This window comes from Lithobates pipiens, unplaced genomic scaffold, assembly GCF_037356315.1.
Source record: "Lithobates pipiens isolate NorthernLeopardFrog02 unplaced genomic scaffold, aLitPip1_a1.2 Scaffold_8, whole genome shotgun sequence".
NCBI lineage: Eukaryota > Metazoa > Chordata > Amphibia > Anura > Ranidae > Lithobates > Lithobates pipiens.
In genome coordinates this window covers 206,394,953-206,417,635 of record NW_027507903.1, presented here as the reverse complement: position 1 = coordinate 206,417,635, position 22,683 = coordinate 206,394,953, and the positions used below count along the sequence as shown (strand labels likewise).

Sequence of the window (22,683 nt, the reverse complement as noted above, 5' to 3'; positions counted from 1 at the left end):
TGGGAGCCAATAGCTGCACTGCTATCAATCTATCCAAACAACAGCCGAGAATAATCCCCTAGTTCGAGGGTTCAGGTAAGTAAAAATGGGGGGGGCGGTCACTGACAGGTGTTTTTTCACCTTAATGCATAGGCTGCATTAAGGTGAAAAAACACGAACATGTATAAACCCCATTTAAAAGGGTCAGAAGTATCGGTACCATGGAGGAGCTACTGCTTTCCGTTCAAGACAGAAATAAACAATATACTAAAACGTGGTCATCTCAGGATTCGTTTGTATATTCGGAAGAGGCTAGAGTCGCTCGGGGGAGTGCGTTCCCCCCCGCCTTCGTTCCAATCAATACACACAGGTAATCCATTTCCTCTGAGAATCATTGTTTATTTTTCTTCCTTCTCCCCCCACCCCCCATCCCCTTTTCTCTGTTTAAAAAAGAAAGAAAGAGGAGAATTGAAGAGTCCATTTGGGTAAATCCTGATGCATTAGTGGTGGCTACTTACTAAAACATGAAGACAAGAAGGAGCTTTATTGAGACTGGAATATTATGGGGTTAATTTACTAAAGGCAATTCCACTATGAAGTGCACTTGGAAGTGCAGTCACTGTAAATCTGAGGGAAAGATCCAAAATGAGGGGAAGCTCTGCTGATTTTTATTATCCAATCATGTGCAAGCAAAAACGCTGCTTTTTATTTTTCCTGCATGCCCCCCTCAGACCTACAGTGACTGCACTTCCAAATGCATTTGCAGTGCAAAGTGGATTTGCCTTTAGTAAATAAATCCCAAAGTATACAGTTGTGGAATATTAAGCTACCCTAAAATGTATCGTTACTATAAGAGATTGTGGATGTATTTTGTGGAACTTGATGTCTTAATGAAAAAAAAAAAGACAGATTTTCAAAATAAAAACATGTTAAAACAATAATAAATAAACAGCAGCACACAGACTACAAAGAAACCATACAATGTAACATGTGTGGTGCAGGGTTCCTATGTCAGTGTGAAGTATCTAATCTCAGGTTTCTATAACAACCATGTTATATATCTCTGTAAACACCAAGGAAAAAACAAATTGCAGTTGCTGTGAATTGACAAGCTAATAAGTTGCCCTAGAGAATTGTGTGTAAACAGTTTGGTTAATGGGAAGACAAAAGTTCATCATTTCTCCAGCAGCTGATACAAGGAACTGAAAGCAAATGTCATCAAGAATGAGCCCTGGAAATATGTTGTACCAAAATAATTGTTTTTCTACAGCATTTCATAAAAAAGGCAGAAAATCAGCTTCCAGCCACCAAAAATCCTTAGTGATGACAGAGTCCCAAATGGAACGTAATGCAAGTCATGTGACCGGCCGTCTTCCAATCACACAGCGACAACTCAGGGGGTACTGCATGCTCCACACTGTGGCCTGCATTTTATCATTTTAAAAATGGCTTATTAATACAGACATGGTGTAGAGTAAGCACTGTGGTGTCCCAGAAAATGCAGATAACGTTACCCTCACTCCACTGTGAATAGGCCACTTAGTGTCTGCAAATATCTTGCTACCAAACTATTGTAATCCTGGACAGAAGTGGAAGTGCGAGGGTCAACAATGTAAGCCAATCAGGGCTTTGCTCACTGCCATCAACCTCCCTTCCATAACAGGCTTACATGTGGATGTAATGTATGGAATGTTCTGTTTTTGTCTTTTATGCATTTGCCCTGCCATGTGCTCCTTGCTGTGAAGGCCAGTTATAGGTGGGGGCAGGGGCATGTGTTTGTTACTGGTGTAAATATGGTCCAGGGACACACTGTGCTACATGTTGGGTAACCAGTGCTCTCCTGTTCCTTTAAGGGGGATTGGGCTGCCCCCAGGCCCACCTGCCCCTCTATCTATTGAATGCATGTGCTCCCACTGTGGAGACGCTCATAAATTCAGTAGTGTTAGGACTGCAAGCATACACAGAGTGCCGTGAAGAGGCCTTGCAGCTTATGGATGAGTTTGGAAATGCATGCTAACTAAACCCCTGTTTTTAAACGCAGACTGTTGGACAGGTTAATTTGGTTGGTTAGCAGACTGGTTGGCGAGTTGCGCCATGGAATGTTCAGTTTTTGTCTTTTATAGGTGGATGACCTAATCAGCATGCTTCTGTTCCTGTTATCCAATCACAGGCTGCTTTTGATGAATGACCAAGATGTATGGTGTAAAGGACAACTTCAAGAATTTGAAAATGCCTGCAAGTCCACCGCTAAATGGCACCCCCGCTCCCTTAAAAAAAAAAAAAAAAAAGTAGCTGTATACATATGTTTTTTCCAGGTGTCCATGGTCTTCTTCCTATAGTGGTAGGAGGTTCCTAAATGCTGCAGAAAGCTGCACCACATAATGATGTGGTGGCCCGCTCACAGCATTCCCCTTCATGTCCAGGGCTGGGGAAGAGACGTGACACCATGGTGCCCATAAGAAGGGAGTTGAATGAGGTTAGCAGGCAGATAGTGCTGGAAAGGAAGTAAATATCGTAAACTGAGTTTTTTTTTTTCTTTAAATCCGCCTGGGGATCCATTTTTTTTGCCCAAGCTGGAAATTAGGCTTTACCAGTGTATTCGGCTGTTTGGCTGGAGATTAGATTTGTATAGCGCTGGTATAAGAGTTTGGAACAAAATTCATATTTTAAAATTTTTTTATGTGGAGAAGATTAAAGTGGTTGTTAACTCACTTCTATTAAATCTTCTTTTCCCCTCTGTACCTAAATAACATGTGTCCCTGTGCCTGTGTTCTCTAAAAAATCTGTCGATATAAGCTCCGCTCCGGGCGCACAGCCGATTCCTCTCCAGCTCACAGCTGCAGTGGGCAGGGCCAAGCTGTCCCACTGGCGCCAGCCGGGGAGGAGGGGGAGAGAGGAGAGAGATATAGCCGACAATCAGCTGAGCACCTGGAGCCGCGCTCATACAAGGTACAGATAGGCGGATTTAAAATAATAAAAATAGTTAAAACTTTTTTTTTTTAAAACCCCCTTGACCCCCTATGCAAACACACACATAGGTTCCACAGGTTTTTGCAATTAGCATCATTCAATATTAACTCTACATTTTAAGGCTTAATAAGGCTGTCAAACGCCCATTTTATAGGAATTTAACTTTTTTTTTGCCCCTAAAATGCCCCTCCATGCTTGCCTATAAGACAGGGGCATTTATGGGCAGAAACTTGAACACAGCAAAGCTGCCTTTAGGAGTGGAACATTTGGGCTGAAAAAACACCCAACGCACTGAGACTCTTGTAAACACGTCTAAAATGTGTCTAAATGCTAGCGCGTTTAGTGATTAAGTAAATTTTTTATTCATTTATTCATTTTCATTCATTTAATTGTCAGAATAAATCAATATTTTGGCCAATGAAATCAATAAATGCCCAAAACGCTCCTGAAAGTGTCTAAATATGCCTTAGCATGTGCCATGCAGCCAGTCAGGCTACATGCTCGGATAAGGGTCTGCTATGGATTTTAGGGGGGAACGCACACATTTTTTTTTTTTTGAGCGTGGGGTTCCCTTTAAAATCCATACTAGACCGGAGGGACTAATATGGATTTTTTTGGGGGGAGAGGGGGGACCTCACATATTTTATTTATTTAAAAATAAATGAATAAATAAAAATCGCTTAAAAAAATGTGATGCCCAGGTGTGAATGCAGCTTAAATTGCTCTCTCGGTTTGCCTGCATGTGATTGGTAGCTGCTATTGGTGACAGCATAATGAGTGCATTCCTTCATCCCCAGGGGGTGTGTTCCAGGATTACCAGATCAAAGACAAAACACAGAGGGGGGGGGGGGGGTTACAGTAAAGCTATGTCTAGATAAGAAACTAAACTACTTAGCAAGAAAGCTATGCACCTTGTTTGCATCTCAAGGTTCAATTTTCAGCTTCAACTGAAGTGTACTTTTAGGAAAGGAAACAAATCTGATTAAAAAATGTGCTGTTTTTACTATGCTTATCCTTGAAGAGATTTAGACATTGTTGCATGGATACTATATAACAAGACTCTAGGGAAAATAAAAGCAAAATAAACTCAGGGAGAATACAAGGCAGCTGGCAGAAATGCCCTTCTTACAAGGTCCATAGAGATAATACCATACTAATCTTAGAATTACCTTCCATAGCCTGCAGACAAGTCTGCTTTAATAGGTCAAGTCTACATAAAGATTGTAAAATAGAAGAATGAGCCTTGGTCTAATGGAGTTACAATACTCCTGAAATAAGGACTTCCATTTAACCACTTTCAGACCGGACCATTTTGCTGGTAAATGACCAGAGGTCTTTTTACACTTTGGCACTGCGCTGCTTTAACTGGTAATTGCGCGGTCATGCAATGTTGTACCCAAACAAAATTTGCGTCCTTTTCTTCCCACAAATAGAGCTTTCTTTTGATGGTATTTGATTGCCTCTGCGATTTTTATTTTTTGCGATATAAACGTAAAAAGACCGCAAATTTTGAAAAAAAATGATATTTTCTACTTTTTGTTATTAGAAAAATCCAATAAACTCAATTTTAGTCATACATTTAGGCCAAAATGTATTCAGCCACATGTCTTTGGTAAAAAAAAAGTCAATAATTGTATATTTATTGGTTTGCGCAAAAGTTGTCACATCTACAAACTAAGGTACGTTTTCTGGAATTTACGCAGCTTTTAGTTTACGACTGCCTATCTCATTTCTTGAGGTGCTAAAATGACAGGGCAGTACAAAACCCCCCCAAATGACCCCATTTTGGAAAGTAGACCCCCTAAGGAAATTGATAAGAGGCATGTTGAGCCCATTGAATATTTTATTTTTTTGCCTCAAGCGATTGAATAATGACAAAAAAAAAATATTTTTTTTTTTTTTACACAAAGTTGTCACTAAATGATATATTGCTCACACATGCTATGGGCGTATGTGAAATGACACCCCAAAATAAATTCTGCTGCTTCTCCTGAGTACGGGGATACCACATATGTGGGACTTTTTGGGAGCCTAGCCGCGTACAGGGCCCCGAAAACCAAGCACCGCCTTCAGGCTTTCTAAGGGCGTAAATGTTTGATTTCACGCCTCACTACCTATTACAGTTTTGAAGGCCATAAAATGCCAAGATGGCACAAAACCCCCACAAATGACCCCATTTTAGAAAGTAGACACCCCAAGCTATTTGCTGAGAGGCATGTTGAGTCCATGGAATATTTTATATTTTGCCACAAGTTGCGGGAAAATTACAAACTTTTTTTTTTTTTTTTTTTTTTTCACAAAGTTGTCACTAAATGATATATTGCTCATGCATGCCATGGGCATATGTGAAATGACACCCCAAAATAAATTCTGCTGCTTCTCCTGAGTACGGGGATACCACATATGTGGGACTTTTTGGGAGCCTAGCCGCGTACGGGGCCCCGAAAACCAAGCACCGCCTTCAGGCTTTCTAAGGGCGTAATTTTTTGAGTTCACTTCTCACTACCTATTACAGTTTTGAAGGCCATAAAATGCCAAGATGGCACAAAACCCCCACAAATGACCCCATTTTAGAAAGTAGACACCCCAAGCTATTTGCTGAGAGGCATGTTGAGTCCATGGAATATTTTATATTTTGCCACAAGTTGCGGGAAAATTACAAACTTTTTTTTTTTTTCACAAAGTTGTCACTAAATGATATATTGCTCACACATGCCATGGGCATATGTGAAATGACACCCCAAAATAAATTCTGCTGCTTCTCCTGAGTACGGGGATACCACATATGTGGGACTTTTTGGGAGCCTAGCCGCGTACGGGGCCCCAAAAACCAAGCACCGCCTTCAGGCTTTCTAAGGGCGTTACAGTTTTGAAGGCCATAAAATGCCAAGATGGCACAAACCCCCCCCCCCCAAATGACCCCATTTTAGAAAGTAGACACCCCTAAATTTAGGGGTACACTAGTGAGACTAGGTAATAAATGGCGGGTGCCCTGAAACTATAAAAAAATAACTAACCAACCAGCGTCACCTGTAACAGTTATATGGTGATCACTGGTGAAAGGGTTAACTAGGGGGCAATCAGGGGGCTTTATGCGGTAGTATATGGGGGTCCCTGGCGCTATAAAAAGCTGCGGCGAACCTAAATACCTACCTGCCTAACTAGCGTCACCTGTGACACTAATACAGCGATCAGAAAAACGATCGCTTATTAGGCTGGGTTCACACTGGAGCGATGCGGGAACGCCACGAATGCGCGGCGGGTTCCCGCATCGCATGCCTCCCGGCGGCAGTTCACACTGCCCTATGCGAACTGCTGGGAGTGTCAGTGAAATGTTAATGACACCCCCAGATCAGTTCGCATATCGCAGTGCGATCTGCAAACTTGGATCGCATGGTGTGAACACCCATGCGATCCGATTCTGCTGCGGACCAAAAAAAGGGTCCCGTGCGAGTTTGCGGCGGGTGCGACACGAATTCAGCCATACTATCTGTATAGCTGAACTCGAATCGCACAGAGATCGGATGTGATTTGCACTGCAGTGCGGTGCGAATCACATCCGTTCTCATAAACCGCTGCAATGTGAACCCAGCCTTAGTGACACTGGCGACGGGGGGTGATCACGGGGTTAAACCTTTATTGGGGGGGTTAGGGGGGTACCTTAGAACTAAAGGGGGCTAACCCTAACTGCCCTAACAGTTATTAGTCACAAATGACACCTGCCGGGTGATCAGGGGGTTAAACCTTTATTAGGTAATAAATGGCGGGTGCCCTGAAACTATAAAAAAATAACTAACCAACCAGCGTCACCTGTAACAGTTATATGGTGATCACTGGTGAAAGGGTTAACTAGGGGGCAATCAGGGGGCTTTATGCGGTAGTATATGGGGGTCCCTAGCGCTATAAAAAGCTGCGGCGAACCTAAATACCTACCTGCCTAACTAGCGTCACCTGTGACACTAATACGGCGATCAGAAAAATGATCGCTTATTAGGCTGGGTTCACACTGGAGCGATGCGGAAACGCCGCGAATCCGCGGCGGGTTCCCGCATCGCATGCCTCCCGGCGGCAGTTCACACTGCCCTATGCGAACTGCTGGGAGTGTCAGTGAAATGTTACTGACACCCCCAGATCAGTTCGCATATCGCAGTGCGATCTGCAAACTCGGATCGCATGGTGTGAACACCCATGCGATCCGATTCTGCTGCGGGCCAAAAAAAGGGTCCCGTGCGAATTTGCGGCGGGTGCGGCGGGTGTGGCGGGTGCGGCGGGTGCGGCGAATGGCTGAACTCGAATCGCACAGAGATCGGATGTGATTTGCACTGCAGTGCGGTGCGAATCACATTCGTTCTCATAAACCGCTGCAATGTGAACCCAGCCTTAGTGACACTGGCGACGGGGGGTGATCACGGGGTTAAACCTTTATTGGGGGGGTTAGGGGGGTACATTAGAACTAAAGGGGGCTAACCCTAACTGCCCTAACAGTTATTACAGTCACAAATGACACCAATGCAAAAAAAAAAAAAAAAAAAAAAAAATGACATTGGTGTCACTGTGACTGGGGGGCAGGGGTAATTGGGGGGGTGATCGGGGGGTAAAGGGGGGGTGTGAGTGTGCCTGGCATGTTCTACTGTGTGTGGGATGTGTTGGTGCAACTCACTGATCCGCTCTCCTCCGTGTCGGAACGAAAAATACCGACACGGAGGAGAGAATACATCACTTCCTCTCCTGTGTTTACATTACAGGAGAGGAAGTGATGTCACCGGGGATTTCCATTCGTCGGGAGCGATCGCGAGGGGGTGGCCATGAATGAATGGCCGTCCCCTCGTCCGGGATCGCTCCCGAACGAAAACCGACCGCCGCAGGCACCGGGCGGGGGCCCGATCGGGCCCCCGACCCGCGGGAGGCAAATCACGTACATGTATGTGCTTATGCCTGCCCGTGCCATTCTGCCGACGTACATCGGCGTGCGGCGGTCGGCAAGTGGTTAAAAAACAAAAAAAACTAAAATAAACAAAAAAAACAAAAATACATTTAAAAAAGTATTGTTTTTAACTATAGGATGCAGAATACTAAATGTATTTAAAAAATGTAAAACTACACAGTGAAAAGGTGCTAGAAGGAATGTGTAAGGAATGTAAATGTAATGATAGAAAACAATACAGAGCGGATCTATTCTGTGACAAGACATGTGAGGGCACATTAATGAGCACCTTGCCTATTTGACAAAAGATGTTTGCGGTGGTTACCATAGCAGCGAGTACACCAAGATGCCCCAGTAATACAAGGGAAATGTGAACTGGAAGCAGAACAGTCATTAACATTTCAACTGAAAACAAGTTGCACAACGTTGGGAATAACTGAAAAAGAACCACGCAAACAATGCTAGTTATCTGATTACAGTTAAAAAGGGTTATGGGTTATTAGTGGATTCCAGACCCGGTATAATGTAGTTCATCTATAGGATAAAGAAAAATGTATCAAATTTTAAATGTTTCCCCAACAAAGACTGGTTGCCTAGTCTACATTTTCTGACCAAGAAACATATACTGCACTGCTAAGCTGATCTTGCACATTTAGGCCTCATGGACACTGGACGATAAAAAAACGTTATAAAAACGTCAGTAGCTTTGCAGTGAGTTTCAATGTTTTTTTAACGTTTTTGCAAAAGCGTTTTTGGCATTAGCATTTTTCAGCGATTTTTAGCTAGAACCACCTCTCTGCTATTAGTATCCCCCATTTACCCCTATTTACCCGCAATGCATCTCTGCAAAGCCTGTGTGTATTGTTTAGTGACCATTTTCAGGGCAGAAAGAGTTCTAGATTAGTGGTCATCAACCCTTTCCTCAGGGCCCACTAACAGGCCAGGTTTGCAAGATAACTGAAATACATCACAGGTGATGTAATTTGCTGCTCAGTGATTGCAGTATTCTAGTCTGCATCTCCCCAAGGTAATACATAAAACCTGGCCTGTTAGTGGGCCCTGAGGACAGAGTTGATGACCACTGTTCTAGAGGACAGAGGAAGCACTGCATTATTCAGGAGCGATTTTGCTTGTTCTTGCTGTGTTATGGATCCTGTGATGCAGAAAATGGATGAGGCTAGGCTACTGATTTTATTAAGGATGGTGAGCAGACAGAGACAGCCGGAGGAGTGAAGTAGCCATCAAAGACGATTCTGGACCCATCCTTTGCTATCCCATCACATATCCTCTGGATATTTTGCAAATATGTATACAGGGCTGCGTAGTTATCCGGAGAAATTCTTTAACTTTACGTGCATGTCCATTACATCATTTGATCAACTTTTGGAGAGGCTACAACCAAGATTAAATCTCACACCAAAATGGTGCAGGACCCTTCTTTTGGTCCGCACTGGAATCATTTAATTGGCTGGGGTGAGAAAAGGCTTCCAACAACACTTGGTGTTGAGCGCGATCCGATTGGAGCCATGCAAAATGTATGGCTCCAATCGCATCGCACAGACATCGCATGTGAATGCGGTGCTTTTGTCACTTACGCTGTTCAACCGGCACCAGTGTGAACCCAGGCTATTGTTCAATAGACGACACCCCAAACAGAACTCAGGCTTAAAAAATCAATGGGATCAAAAATGCCCAAAAATGCTGGTGAGCCGCATTTTTTAGCATTTATCAGTAAACAATTACATGGACTGTGGTCAGTAGTCCCCAGTTTCCAGAGAGTGACCAGTTTTGAAAATGTGTCCAAACTGATCAAGTCCCATTGTTTCAGGGATTGCTGTAGAAATGTATTAGGTATAGAGAGTCCGATCAAATTGTAGATGTGCATTGGCAAGCTGTCAATAAAATGTAATTGGGTCTATATGGGTAATTCATGAGTGGTGTGGGGTGACACCAAAGTTGTCAGATGGTGGTGTAGCACTTTCCCCAGGTCTGGGACACCAAGTCCACCAGTCAATCTGCAGTGGCATAAAACGTGCAGCTAACCTAAGTCAAGTCAATGGGAGTGCCATATAAAATTCAGGAGCTTTCAATGTTCTATATGTAGGACATGACTGGGTATTTGGAATGGTAGGACTCTAAAGTGTAGAGTATCTTTGGAAGGTAGGTCATTTTGGGGCTCAGGTAAGTATGGGGGGGCTGCACCCAGAAGGTTTTTTAGCCTAATGCATGAGGCTGGGTTCACACTGAAGCATGGATCGGCTCACAGCAGGGGTCTGGTGCCTCTCTGTTCACCGTTTCAGTAAAAAATTCAGACTGAAATCGGACCTGAATTCAGACCAGAAATGGACCAGAATACACACAGGACTCATGTGCAATTTGCACCGGAGCCACTCCATCGATGTGTGAAATGGCTCCATAGAGAGCCGGTCAAAATCTCCTGACACGCAAATTGGATGCGTGGAATTCTGTATCCGATTCACAATAGTGTGAACCCAGCCCAAGGCTGGGTTCACACTATCTTTGTGCGCGGCTCACAGCAGGTTCACCGTTTCAGGTCCAATTTCAGCCTGAATTCGGATCTGAAACGAACCAAAAGACAGACAGGGCTCCGGTGCAAATCGCACCGGAGCCGCTGCCAAAATGTGTGAACCGGCTCTATAGAGTGCCGGTCAAAATCTCCTGCTATTGCGAATTGGATGCAGGGAACCCACATCCAATTTGCAATAGTGTGAACCCAGCCTCAAGTTAAAAAACATTCTGCCTTTAGAACCACTTTAAGCTGGCCATACATGGATCAAAATTCAGCCAGTTCAGCAGGGACCGTCTGAATATTGATCCATGTATGAGCAGGCTAGTTGTACGCAAGTCGATCCATCTTATTGATGTTTTTGTTGATCCTACTGGCTGAACGAAAAAGGCTACTCATCTATGGCCAGTTTTAGTTCAGTTTGTCTTGCACTTCCTTTACTCTTGCTCTTAATGGCCCTGTCCCCAGAGAGTTATTTCAGTCGCCACAGTGACCGGGGATAGTCCAGTTTTGCAGCCTAGGCATTTAAAGTGTATGACTAGCCAATTGACAATTTGACATTTTGGAAGTCATGTAAAAATACAGCTAACAGACTTCCCTGGATTGTGGTGCACCTATTGCTGATAATCCACGGACATCTCTGTTATGTTACAAACATGCAGAAATTAGACCTCTATAAAACAAAATATATAAAATTATACATAGGGCTAATTAATTTTTTATGCACTGAGAAATAAAAAGGGGGGGGGGGGAGAAGAAGGATACTTGCTCATTCTCTAAAAAAGCTACACAAAGTCTACAGCAGTCCATTTTTTAACACAAAAGCAACTATGCAGCAATTTTCCCCTTAAAAAATAGCAGACATTTACTGTGGGAGTTATCAAATACAACTTCCATGATATAATAGGGCTGAGAAGCACCTGCTAAGAAACCTCCATAGAGTGCACTAGAGGGCCTACAGGTAGATCAGAATGTTTGTCTTGTTAAGCGAGTTCTGGTCAGATCAAGCAATTATCTCATCTCTGTAGGCTCTACCCAACCCCAGCAGATGTCCCCTTGCAGAGCTTGTTATGTGAAAATGTGAATTTTCCAGCTAATTACTAATCGCTCCCTCTCCATGCTTCATAGACACAAAATTGTGCATTGTATGATTCCACTTTAAAATTATGGTTGTCCTCAAAGGGCCAGTTGTATCTGAAAGACTATATAAATGTATCCAAGGCTTTTTTCCCTCATGGAATAGGTGCAGGAACTTAACCATGCCCCCTCCCACTTCAAACTGCATCAGTGGGTGTGGCCAAATTGCACTAACAGTGGGAGGATCTTAACGGGACAATAAATACCAGGAGTGCATTGTTCAGGAATGCACTATATACAGAGTGCAGGGTTGAGGAGTGCACCGTGTACACAGTGCAGGGTTGAGGAGTGCACCATGTACACAGTGCAAGGTTTAGAGGTGTGCTATGCACAGTGTGCATGGTTAAAGTCTCTTTCACAGGCTGGCCACTTCTCACTTCCACCCTTCCTTGGCTCTGACCTCTGCATCTCCCTTGTCCCTGCCATGAATTCAGGGGAGGCAGGGATCTGGGAGAACCACCGAGAGGAAAGCTGTCTCTGTAAACACAGAAGGCTTTGTTGTCTAAAAGTAACAGTGCTGAAAGGGGAGCGGAGGGCGACAGCTGAAGGTGGCAGAATGGAGTTCCACCACATTCTAAAAGAAAGCCCTGGGTGCAATGGCCTGGAGGACTGGATTAGGCCTGCGGGCCTTGTGTCTGACACATGTACTCTAGCTACATATACAAGCAGTCCCCGAATTACAAACAACTCATACCTCCAAACAGTGGGAGACAACAGGAAGCTAGAGGAAATTCACTCCTGTAATGCAGCATACATATGATCGGAATTTTAGTCGGAAAAAGCTCTGATGGTTTTCCTGACGGGATTTCGCTCAAGTTGTCTTGCATACACATGGTCACACTAAATTCCGACCGTCAAGAACACAGTGACGTACAACACGTATGACGGGACTAGAAAAAGGAAGTTCAATACCCAGTAGCCAATAGCTTCCATCTCGTAGATGAATCTGAACATATGTGAGTTTTTGCGCGTTGGAATTGCATATTCCAAAAGTTTTCAAAAGTTTTTCCATTGGAAAAATTGAAAACGTGCTCTCAAATTTTTGCTGGCGGGAATTCGGCCAGCTAAATTCCAATGGAGCAAACACACGGTCGCATTTTCTGATGAAAAGCTCTCATCGGTCTTTTGCTGGCCAAAATTCCGATCGTGTGTGTGTGGCATCAGAGTTATCATGGGAATAGGTGTCTCCCCTGAAGCTTTATCCCCAATCCTGGTCTCCACAACAACCCAAAATGTTCTAAATCCAATTGTCACAAGGACAGAAAGGGAGGTGAAATCTTCTGAACAGCGGCACAGACAGCAAAATAAACATTACAGGGTGTTAACTAGAGGTTGACCGATATATCGGCCGATATTTGCCGTTTTTTAATTAATCGGCATCGGCCGATTGAGCTGATAAAAAGGCCGATTTAGAACAGTGGGACTTGGAAATGACTTCTGTAATAGAAGTCAGTGCAAGTTGCCTGAGTCATCATAGAAAGGTCTTTCCTCCTCTCTGGGCAGTCTGCCAAGAAAAGAACAGAAAGATACAATGTTTACATGTGAATGAATGAAGTCATCTCTGTGTGTAGAAGTTCTCAGTTTAACCATTTAAAGACTAAATCTTTTCTGACACTTGTTGCTTACAAGTAAAAGTCCTGTATTTTCTGCCAGAAAATCACTTAGACCTCCCAAAAAGTATATATATTTTTTTAGCAGAGATCCTAGGGAATAAAATAGCGGTTGTTGCAACATTTTATGTCACACGGCATTTGCGCAGAGGTCTTTCAAATGCATTTTTTTGGGGGGGAAAAAATACACTAAATGATTTAAAAAATAAATAAAAATAAAAATAAAACAGTAGTTAGTCCATTTTTTTTTTTTTGATGAAGGGGGATAAAAAATAAAATAAAAAAAAAATCGGCCTAACATATCGGCCCAAAAAAAATCGGCATCATATATCGGCCATCAGCCGCCATGATTTCTAAATATCGGCATCCGCATCGGCCAGAGAAAAACCCATATCGGTCGACCTCTAGTGTTAACCCTTCCCTATGCTTTCCAAAAAAAACATTAAAAAAACATTTTTTTTTGGCTGGAGTCACACTTAAAAAAAGTTTACTTGTTCCAACACATATACAAATTCAACTTAAGAACAAACCTACAGAACCTATCTTGTTTGTAACCCAGGGACTGCCTGTACTATGAAGAAGTTCATTCTCAAAGATTGTAAAGGTTCTAGCTCCCACTCAAAGCTGAGCATTTTGTTGCTTAAAGGATCACTAAAGATATATATATATTTTTTTAAATAACAAACATGTTATACTTACCTCCACTGTGCAGCTCGTTTTGCACAGAGTGGCCCCAAACATGGTCTTCTGGGGTCCCTTAGCGGCTGTTTCGGCTCCCCCCCCGTAAGGACTCCCTCGCATGGTGTGGAGTGCTTGCGGGCACGCTCCTGTGATACAGCCAGCGGCCATAGCGGCCCCACCCACTGGCGCGCAGCATCATTGGATGTGATTGACAGCAGCGCGAGCCAATGGCTGCGCTGCTTTCAATCCATCCACTGTAATCAATGAACGGCATGCACAGTGTTTTCCATGTATTCCAATGGCCCTAGTTCACACCATGCAGTCAGTTTCTGGACCGGAAACTGACTGCATGGTGTGAACTAGGGCCATTGGAATACATGGAAAACACTGTGCATGCATTTTGTGCAGAAAAAAAGCGCACGCAACTGCATCTGGTGTGAACTGGCCGTAAAAAAAAAGAAGTTTAAAAACGTTGCTTGCCTTTAACATTCGATTTTAAAACGAATGTAATTTCTGAAGGAAAACCACATACAAGGTCTGAAAATGTGTTCAGTTGAGTAAAGTTTTCTATTCTGCTCCTTCTAATGTTCCCATTACTGTGGTTGAAAATGAACATTGATTTGACCCCAACAAAAAAATCTAACGAATGCTCTTAAAACAAAATTGTTTACATGTATGCCCAGCTTTAGTCTTCAACAGCTTAACCACTTGCCAACTGTATACTTTACATACTCAGTGGCACGTGCACCGCCTGCGACCCACTGTGAATGGACACAGCGGGAGCCAATCAGCAGGTCTGGCAGACTCAATGTCCGCTGGGACCCGCTGATCGCTCCCGAGGGACCCACTGAACGTTCCCGAGGGAAGCAGAATGGTGATCTACCTTGTGTACATAGAACATACATTCTGTGAGAAGGGAAGGTAGTGATCCTGTGTTTCTGCTAAGCAGGAACACGGCTCTCTGCTTTCTCACAGTACAAGCACATCCCCCAAAGTTAGTAAGCACTACCTAGGAACACATTTCACCCTTTGATTGCCCCCGATGTTAACACCTTCCCTGCCAGTGTCATTAGTACAGTGATAGCTCATATTTTTAACACTGATCATTGTATTGGTATTACTGGTTCCCCTAAAAAGTGTCTGATTTGTCCGCCGCAATATCGCAGTCCCACTATATTTTGCTGATCACCAGCATTACTAGTTTAAAAAAATAAAAATAAATTACAATTCCATAAAAATATCCCATAGTTTGTAGATGCTATAACTTTTGCGAAAATCAATCAATATATGCTTATTGGGATTTTTTTTTACCAAAAATTGTAGCAGAATACATATTGGCCTAAATTGATGAAGAAATTTTATTTTTTACATTTTTTATTGGATGTGTTTTATAGTAGAAAGGAAGAAATATTGTTTTTTTTTTCTCAAAACAGTCAGTCTTTTTTTGTTTATAGTGCAAAAATTAAAAACCACAGGAGATCAAATACAACCAAAAGAACGCTCTATTTGTGGCAAAAAAAGGACATCAATTTTATGTGGGTACAGCGTCGCACGACCACGCACTTGTCAGTTAAACTACGCAGTGCTGTATCGCAAAAAATGGCTTGGTCATGGGGGGGGGGGACCTTCTGGGGCTGAACTGGTTGTACCCCCAAATTTTTTGCAAAGTTTAGTGAATAATGTTGTTATAACCTTATTCACATTGTGTGCACCCCTCTAAAATGCATCCTCATTCGGTTCTAGCCCTCAGAAATCTGCAGATCTGTGGGCCTGGCAGAGCATGGAAGCTTGGGGGGTGCAGAGACCTAATGTCACACTATTACCCTCCCACCTATACAAGGTTTATTTACTAAAGCTGGAGAGTGCAAAATCAGGCTCACTTCTGCATAGAAACCAATGAGCTTCCTGGCAGGTTTTATTGTCAAAGCTTAATGAAACAAGATGAGGTTAGAAGCTGATTGGCTACCATGCACAGCTGCACCAGATGCTGAGTGCTTTTTTAGTTTTAGTAAATCCCCCCCATAGTCTCTCTCTCTATGTGTGTGTGTCCATTTATATGTCTCTCTCTGTGGCTCCTTTATCTGTCTCTTTTTGTGCCTCTCACTAAATACACGTATTAGCTGTCTCCTTGGTAAAATAAGAATTTAGAGAAAAATAGCTGACAATATGTTGAGAAATAGGCAATGAGAGCTAATGTTAGAAGGGTTGAGGCGGTGTGTTTTTTTTTTTGTTTTTTTTGTCCCAGCAGGTCTCACGTTATTTTTTCCATGGGAGCTGCAATGCCTCCTCCACTTTCCGTAAATTGTGTTGGGTGACACCTGTCCATGGGAATTTCTCCTTTCCCCATGGCAGTGGTGTCCCCAGCGAAGGATGGAGTGGTTCATGCCTCCTTTTGCTTCTGCCCCTTGAGTCAAGAGGGATCGGCGCCATCTTCAGCGACTTCTGACGCTTCCGGCTCCCTCATGTCCTGCGTCATCAAATTGCCGCCAATCTGGTGGCAAGGATGCGCAGTACTGGGCTGGGTCCACCATGTTATGCACAGCCGACACTCTCGGCTGTACTTACGTGGTGAGACTGATGCCATCGGCCGCAACTATGGGAGGGGATCTAGGGATGTGCCCCATCTCCTCACAATTTGTGAGCCCATTGGTTGATTTCAACCCCATGATGATGCTGAATGGGTGGGGCCAATTTGGAGACCAGGACTATTTAATCCAGGATCTAACACATATACACTATATATATATATATATATATATATATATATATATATATATATCACAAAAGTACACCCCTCACCTTTTTGTAAATATTTTATTCTATCTTTTCATGTGACAACACTGAAGAAATTACATTTTGCTAAAGTAATGTAATGTCCAAATGTAAAGTAGTGAGTGTACAGCTTGTATAACAGTGTAAATTTGCTGTCCCCTCAAAATAACTCAACACACAGCCATTAATGTCTAAACTGCTGGCAACAAAAGTGAGTAGACCCCTAAGTGAAAATGTCCAAATTGGGCCCAATTAGCCATTTTCCCTCCCCGCTGTCATGTGACTCATTAGTGTTACAAATTCTCAGGTGTGAATGGGGAGCAGGTGTGTTAAATTTGGTGTAATCGCTCTCACTCATACATACTGTTCACTGGAAATTCAACGTGGCACCTTGTGGCAAAGAACTCTCTGAGGATCTGAAAAAAATAATTTTTGCTCTACATAATGATGGCCTAGGCCAGTGATGGCGAACCTTGGCACCCCAGATGTTTTGGAACTACATTTCCCATGATTCTCCACTACACCGCTGAGTGCATGAGGATCATGGGAAATGTAGTTCCAAAACATCTGGGGTGCCAAGGTTCGCCACCGCTGGCCTAGGCTATAAGAAGATTTCCAAGACCCTGAAACTGAGCTGAAGCATGTTGGCCAAGACCATACAGTAGTTTAACAGAACAGGTTCCACTCAGAACACGCCTCGCCATGGTCGACCAAAGAAGTTGAGTGCACGTGTTCTGCATCATATGCAGAGGTTGTCTTTAGGAAATAGATGTATGAGTGCCGTCACCATTGCTGCAGAGGCTGAAGAGGTGGGAGGTCAGCCTGTCAGTGCTCAGACCATATGCCACACACTGCATGAAATTAGTCTGCATGGCTGTCGTCCCAGAAGGAAGCGTCTTCTAAAGATGATGCACAAGAAAGCCTGCAAAAAGTTTGCTGAAGGTAAGGAGACTAAGCCCCTGTACACACGGTCGGAGATTTTGCCAACCAAATCCGTCGGATTTTGTCCGTCGGATTTAGTCCGACGGATTGTGTCCGAAACTGTTGCATACACACGGTCGGGCCAAGTTGGCGAAAAATCCGATCTTTCAGAACGTGATGACGTAATTTCATTACGATGGCACTACATTCAGGCTAGTAGCCAATAGCTTTGATGTAGGAATTTGATCTGAGCATGCGTGGCACTTGGTCCGATCAAAATGCTATACACATGATCGGATTAGGTCCGACCGGCCCAGTTGGTCGGGAAATATTTCCAACATGTTGGAAAATTGGGTCGGACGGAGATTCGGACGGAATCAGTCCGATGCATACCACACACAGTGGGATTATCTGACGACACGGTCCGATAAGACGCATTCCGACAGATTCTCAGACCGTGTGTACAGGGGCTAAGGATGTGGATTACCAGAACCATGTCCTGTGTTCTGATGAGACCAAGATAAACTTATTTGGTTCAGATGGTGTGAAGCATGTGTGGTGGCAACCAGGTGACAAGTACAAAGACAAGTGTGTCTTGGGGGCATCCTCAAACAGAAGGTGGAGGAGCCCAAGGTCTCCAACATCCACCAGCTCTATGAGGTCATCATGGAGCAGAGGAAGAGGGCTCCAGTGGCAACCTGTGAAGCTATGCTATACTCTATGCCCAAAAGGGTTAAGGCAGTGCTGGAAAATAATAATGGCCATACAAAATATTGACATATTTTGGGCCCAATTTGGATATTTTCACTTAGGGGTGTACTCACTTTTGTTGCCAGCGGTTTAGACATTAATGGCTGTGAGACAGAAATATACACTGTTATACAAGCTGTACACTCACTACTTTACATTGTAGGAAAGTGTAATTTCTTCAGTGTTGTCACATGAAAAGATATAATAAAATATTTACAAAATATATATAACAGTATGTACAGTCAGTGCACCTCTAGTTAATTTATTCTGGCCATTGAAATAAATAACTATTATTTTAGCCAATTAAATTAATTAACGTCCAAGCGTTTGATGTGCCTAAACACTTGCGCCAATCGTTTGCACCAAAACGCCGCTGACAGGAAGAAAGGAATTTAATCTAGGTTCACGCTTAATGCGGCTTTTAAATTGTGCGCCTTCATTTGAAATCGCACAATTGCAAAGTCACATGTCAGTGTGACTTGGCTGATATTTGTGCAATTTCATGCACATAAGTCTATGCAATCTCATGCACCTACAATCGCTAAATATAGAGCAGGAACCACATTTTCAAATAGGTGCGGCACCGCAAAATCGGTGACACAGCGATTTGAACAGTTCCATTACCGGCAATAGGGCGCGACTTGTCATGCGGTTAGGGCCTGTCAAATCGCATAAACAAGTCGCACCAGTTTGAACGTGGGCTTAGGAGAGATTGCAAAATGTCATAACGACTTTCTCACATTTGTTTCTGTCCTCAACCAAACTGTCAAACCATCAAATGGTTAATGTCATAACTGATCACATGTGCAGCACCAGGGCAGTTGCAGTTCAAACAGAAGCAGCTTCATTGGCTGTAATGATAGGAGGGTTTAATTACGCTTTAAGGCTGTCAACAGATCGGCCCCTACAAACTCGGCAGTGCCTAAAATGGAAGAAACTGAGCACATACAGAGCAGGGTGAGACAGTGTATTACTGGATTTTAAACAGTACAGTCCCGTTTTACAAAACTATACCTGCAAAAGGTGCCATCCAGAAGTTATCAAGCAGGACTTAATTTTCTGACTAAAGTTCCACTTTAAAGCAGTGTTCCACCCACTTTTGAGAGGTGGTATTAAATGAAAGACCACCTCTCCACCTCTCATTTTTGGCTAGTTAAAGAAAAAAAATTTTTCTTCTTCTAACTTACCTTTTTTTAGTACAGCCTGTACTTCCGATCCATCCCGTCTGTGGAGCAGGACGTCATATCCTCTTCTTTGGTGAGACCCCCGTCCCCCATGTATTCTGGGATGTGTGTGCCCCAGAAGACAGCTGGCCATTCACAAAGTTATGCGCGAACACGCATGCGCAGTAGGAAACGGGCAGTGAAGCCGCAAGGCTCCCCTGCTGGTTTCCCTTAATTAGAATGGCAGCATCTGCACCCGATCTGATGGATGGATCAGCCTCGGGGGGCAGACATCACGGGCTCCTCGACAGGTAAGTGTCCTTATAAAGAAAGCAGCTACAGTGTTTATACCTGCTGACTTTAAAAGAAAAAAAAGTTGTGGGTGGAACACTGCTTTAAAGTGGAAGTAAACCCTCCTATCATTTCCAGCCATGGAAGCTGCCATGTTGGCCTCTGTTTAATCTTCAACTGCCATGATCCTGCACATGTGATCAGTTATGACACCAGTCGCTGGATAGTTTGACAGTTTGGTTAGGAATACAAACAATGTGACAGTTACATTTCAGACACGTGCCGGGAAAGTAACGGTTTCTTTAAACTGTTAAATCAATGGGTTTACTTCTGCTTTAACCCCCCCTGACGGTATTTCTGAGTCTGGCTCGGGGTGGAATTTTTATGCCAAAAGTGGTAACCCCGAGCCAGACTCGGGACTGCATCGCTGGATCCAGGAGGATGCTTACTTACCTTCTCCCTTGGATCCAGCGATGTCCCCCCGCTGTACGAGCGAGCCGTGTCTCGCTCGATCTATCATGGAGCCGATCTCCGTGCCCTGCGAGCGTTGCGACGCATGGGGACGGAGATCGGCGCCAAATTCAAAAAGCGAAACACACACATTACATACAGTATAATGTAATCTTACAGATTACATTGCTGTATGTAATAATTTCACATCCCCTTTGTCCCTAGTGGTCTGTCCAGTGTCCTGCATGTAGTTTTATATAATAAAAACTGTTCTTTATGCCTGGAAACTGGAGATTGTCCATAGCAACCAAAACTGTCCCTTTACATCAAAAGTGATTTTAGACCAGCTAGAAAACAGCGATAATAAATTGTAATCACTCACAGAATTGAGGAATAGTGATTTGTGGGGAGATCTGTCATCAAATACTGAAAAGTAATGACAGTGACAATTCTGCAACTGAGCAAATTACAGTGTTTTTGTTTTGATTACATTATTGAATAATTTTTATTATTGTTATATTATTATTTGGTACAATTATTTATAATTATTTATTATATTATAATTTATGATTTCATTTTTCAAACTGTATCATACCCGGAATGTCTGCTAGACTCTGGTTTGGACAGATTTAAGTGAGTTATTGCTAAGAATTACAGGACTACAATATAAAACACCAAATTTTCATGCAAAATAATGGTACCGCTTTCAGCACCTAAAATCCGAAATAATCGTACCGCCAGGGAGGTTAAGCTGGGTTCACACTATTGTGATGTGGGAACCAGTGCGATTCCAGTGGCGGTTCCCACATCACATCTCCCCCCGCAGACAGTTCACACTGCCCTCTGTGAACCGCTGCGGGTGTCAATACAAAGTTATTGACACCCCCAGATCGGTTCGCAGTCGCAGTGCGAACTGTGAATATGGACAGGAATTGGATCACATTATTATGAATGCCCATGCGATCTGATTCCAGTGCGTGTAAATCTAATGCGAGTTTAGCCGTACAACTAACTTGAACTGGTTGAACATCCATTGCACAGACATTGCATGTAATCTGCACAGCAATGCGGTGCAAATCCCATCCGATGCCTGTCTTTGCAATAGTGTGAACTAGGGATGAGCTTCGGCGTGTTTGCACAGCCCACGTGCAGAGCCCACCAGGAAGTTGGCACTGCGCTAATCACAGACAGTGAGACATTTCCCTATCTCTGCAGCTGCTCATCGGGACAATGTCTCACTGCCTGTGATTAGTGCAGCGCAGACTTCCTGGTGGGCTGTGTGAACACGCCGGAGCTTATCCCTAGTGTGAACTCAGGCTAAAGCTGAACTCTGGGCAAATAGTTTTTCCCACAGTCGGGCTGTGCCCGCAGTACTGCTGGTCTTTGTCTAGGGGATTGGAGAACAGAGATATACTCACCTAATCTTCCGATCCTCCCAGCGCAAAACCTGAAGCTCCAGCACCTAGTGCGGTGGGGTATTTCCGCCGTCATCACACTCATAGACCTGCTTTGGATGCGAGGACGTCAGGAACAGCCTACTGCTGGATGCTGGGGGAGCGGCGATTACCACTGGAGCGGAGGATCAGGTGGTGGTGCACCTTGGCACCCCGGATGTTGTGGAAATACATTTCCCATGATGCTCATGCACTCTGCAGTGTAGTAGCGAATGATGGGAAATGTAGTTCCAAAACATCTGGGGGGGGCCAAGGTTGACCATCACTGCCCTAGACAAAAACAGCAGTTAGCCTGTGCAGTGGGGCCTGGAGGATTCAGGTTCAGCTTTACAAGAAAAGGCTGAAGGCTGCACTTGGGATGAGGATCGGCTGCCATGCAGGACCCTGTAGATGCTGGCAGAGCCCCTCCAGGTGTCCATCCCTGCTAGAGGAGTGCAGGCTGGTCACGTGTTACTCACCGGTTCTCTTTATCCACTTGGTTGATGTCCTGCTTGTGCAGCAGCTGCCTGATCTTGGGGACATCTCCGGCGGAGGCAGCCCGGTGTAACTTGCTCAGCTCCTTGTCCTTCAGCTCGTAGCCCACAGACAGCACACTGCCGCTCTCCGAAGGGCTGGGAGAGGGCCCGCTCTTCTTCTTCTTCCCGATACCGAAGAACTTCTTCATCTTCCCGGAGTGTGCCCCGTACACCGACAGCCCATACCCACCCGGACAACGCCGTCACCTACAGCCCGTACCCACCCGAGGGGCATCACACGGCCCTGGCTGCCAGTTACCAAGTCCCGCCCCCAAGCGTAACTCTGTTACTAAAGACAGCAGCCAATCAGAGAGCGCGTTCCTTCCATGATGCTGCGTGCTGTACACACAGCTGGAACTTCCTGTCTGCTTTCCAACAGTGCACAGTGTGGTTACTATCCCTCTGTACAGAAAGCTCTGTGAGTATAGCGCTCAACTGTCCCTGGAGCAATGTCCCTCTTTCCCTCTCATTTGTCCCTCATTTTGGTCTGATCTATATAATTTTATAGAAAATTCACTTTTTATCTTTCAAAAAGTGTT

At 44.0% G+C, this 22,683-nt stretch overlaps 1 protein-coding gene across 8 annotated transcripts in view; it reads right to left on the bottom strand.

The window, feature by feature from the left end:
- ANKRD26 (ankyrin repeat domain containing 26) overlaps positions 1–22,415 on the bottom strand; it is a 114,323-nt gene extending 91,908 nt beyond the window's left edge. For all 8 annotated transcript variants that reach the window (XM_077470039.1, XM_077470040.1, XM_077470041.1 and 5 more), the window contains exon 1: positions 22,088–22,415. In XM_077470039.1, coding sequence (XP_077326165.1) covers positions 22,088–22,293 — 206 coding nt within the window. In that variant the 5' untranslated portion in view covers positions 22,294–22,415. The remainder of the gene's footprint in view (positions 1–22,087) is intronic.
- Positions 22,416–22,683: the final 268 nt, after the last annotated feature.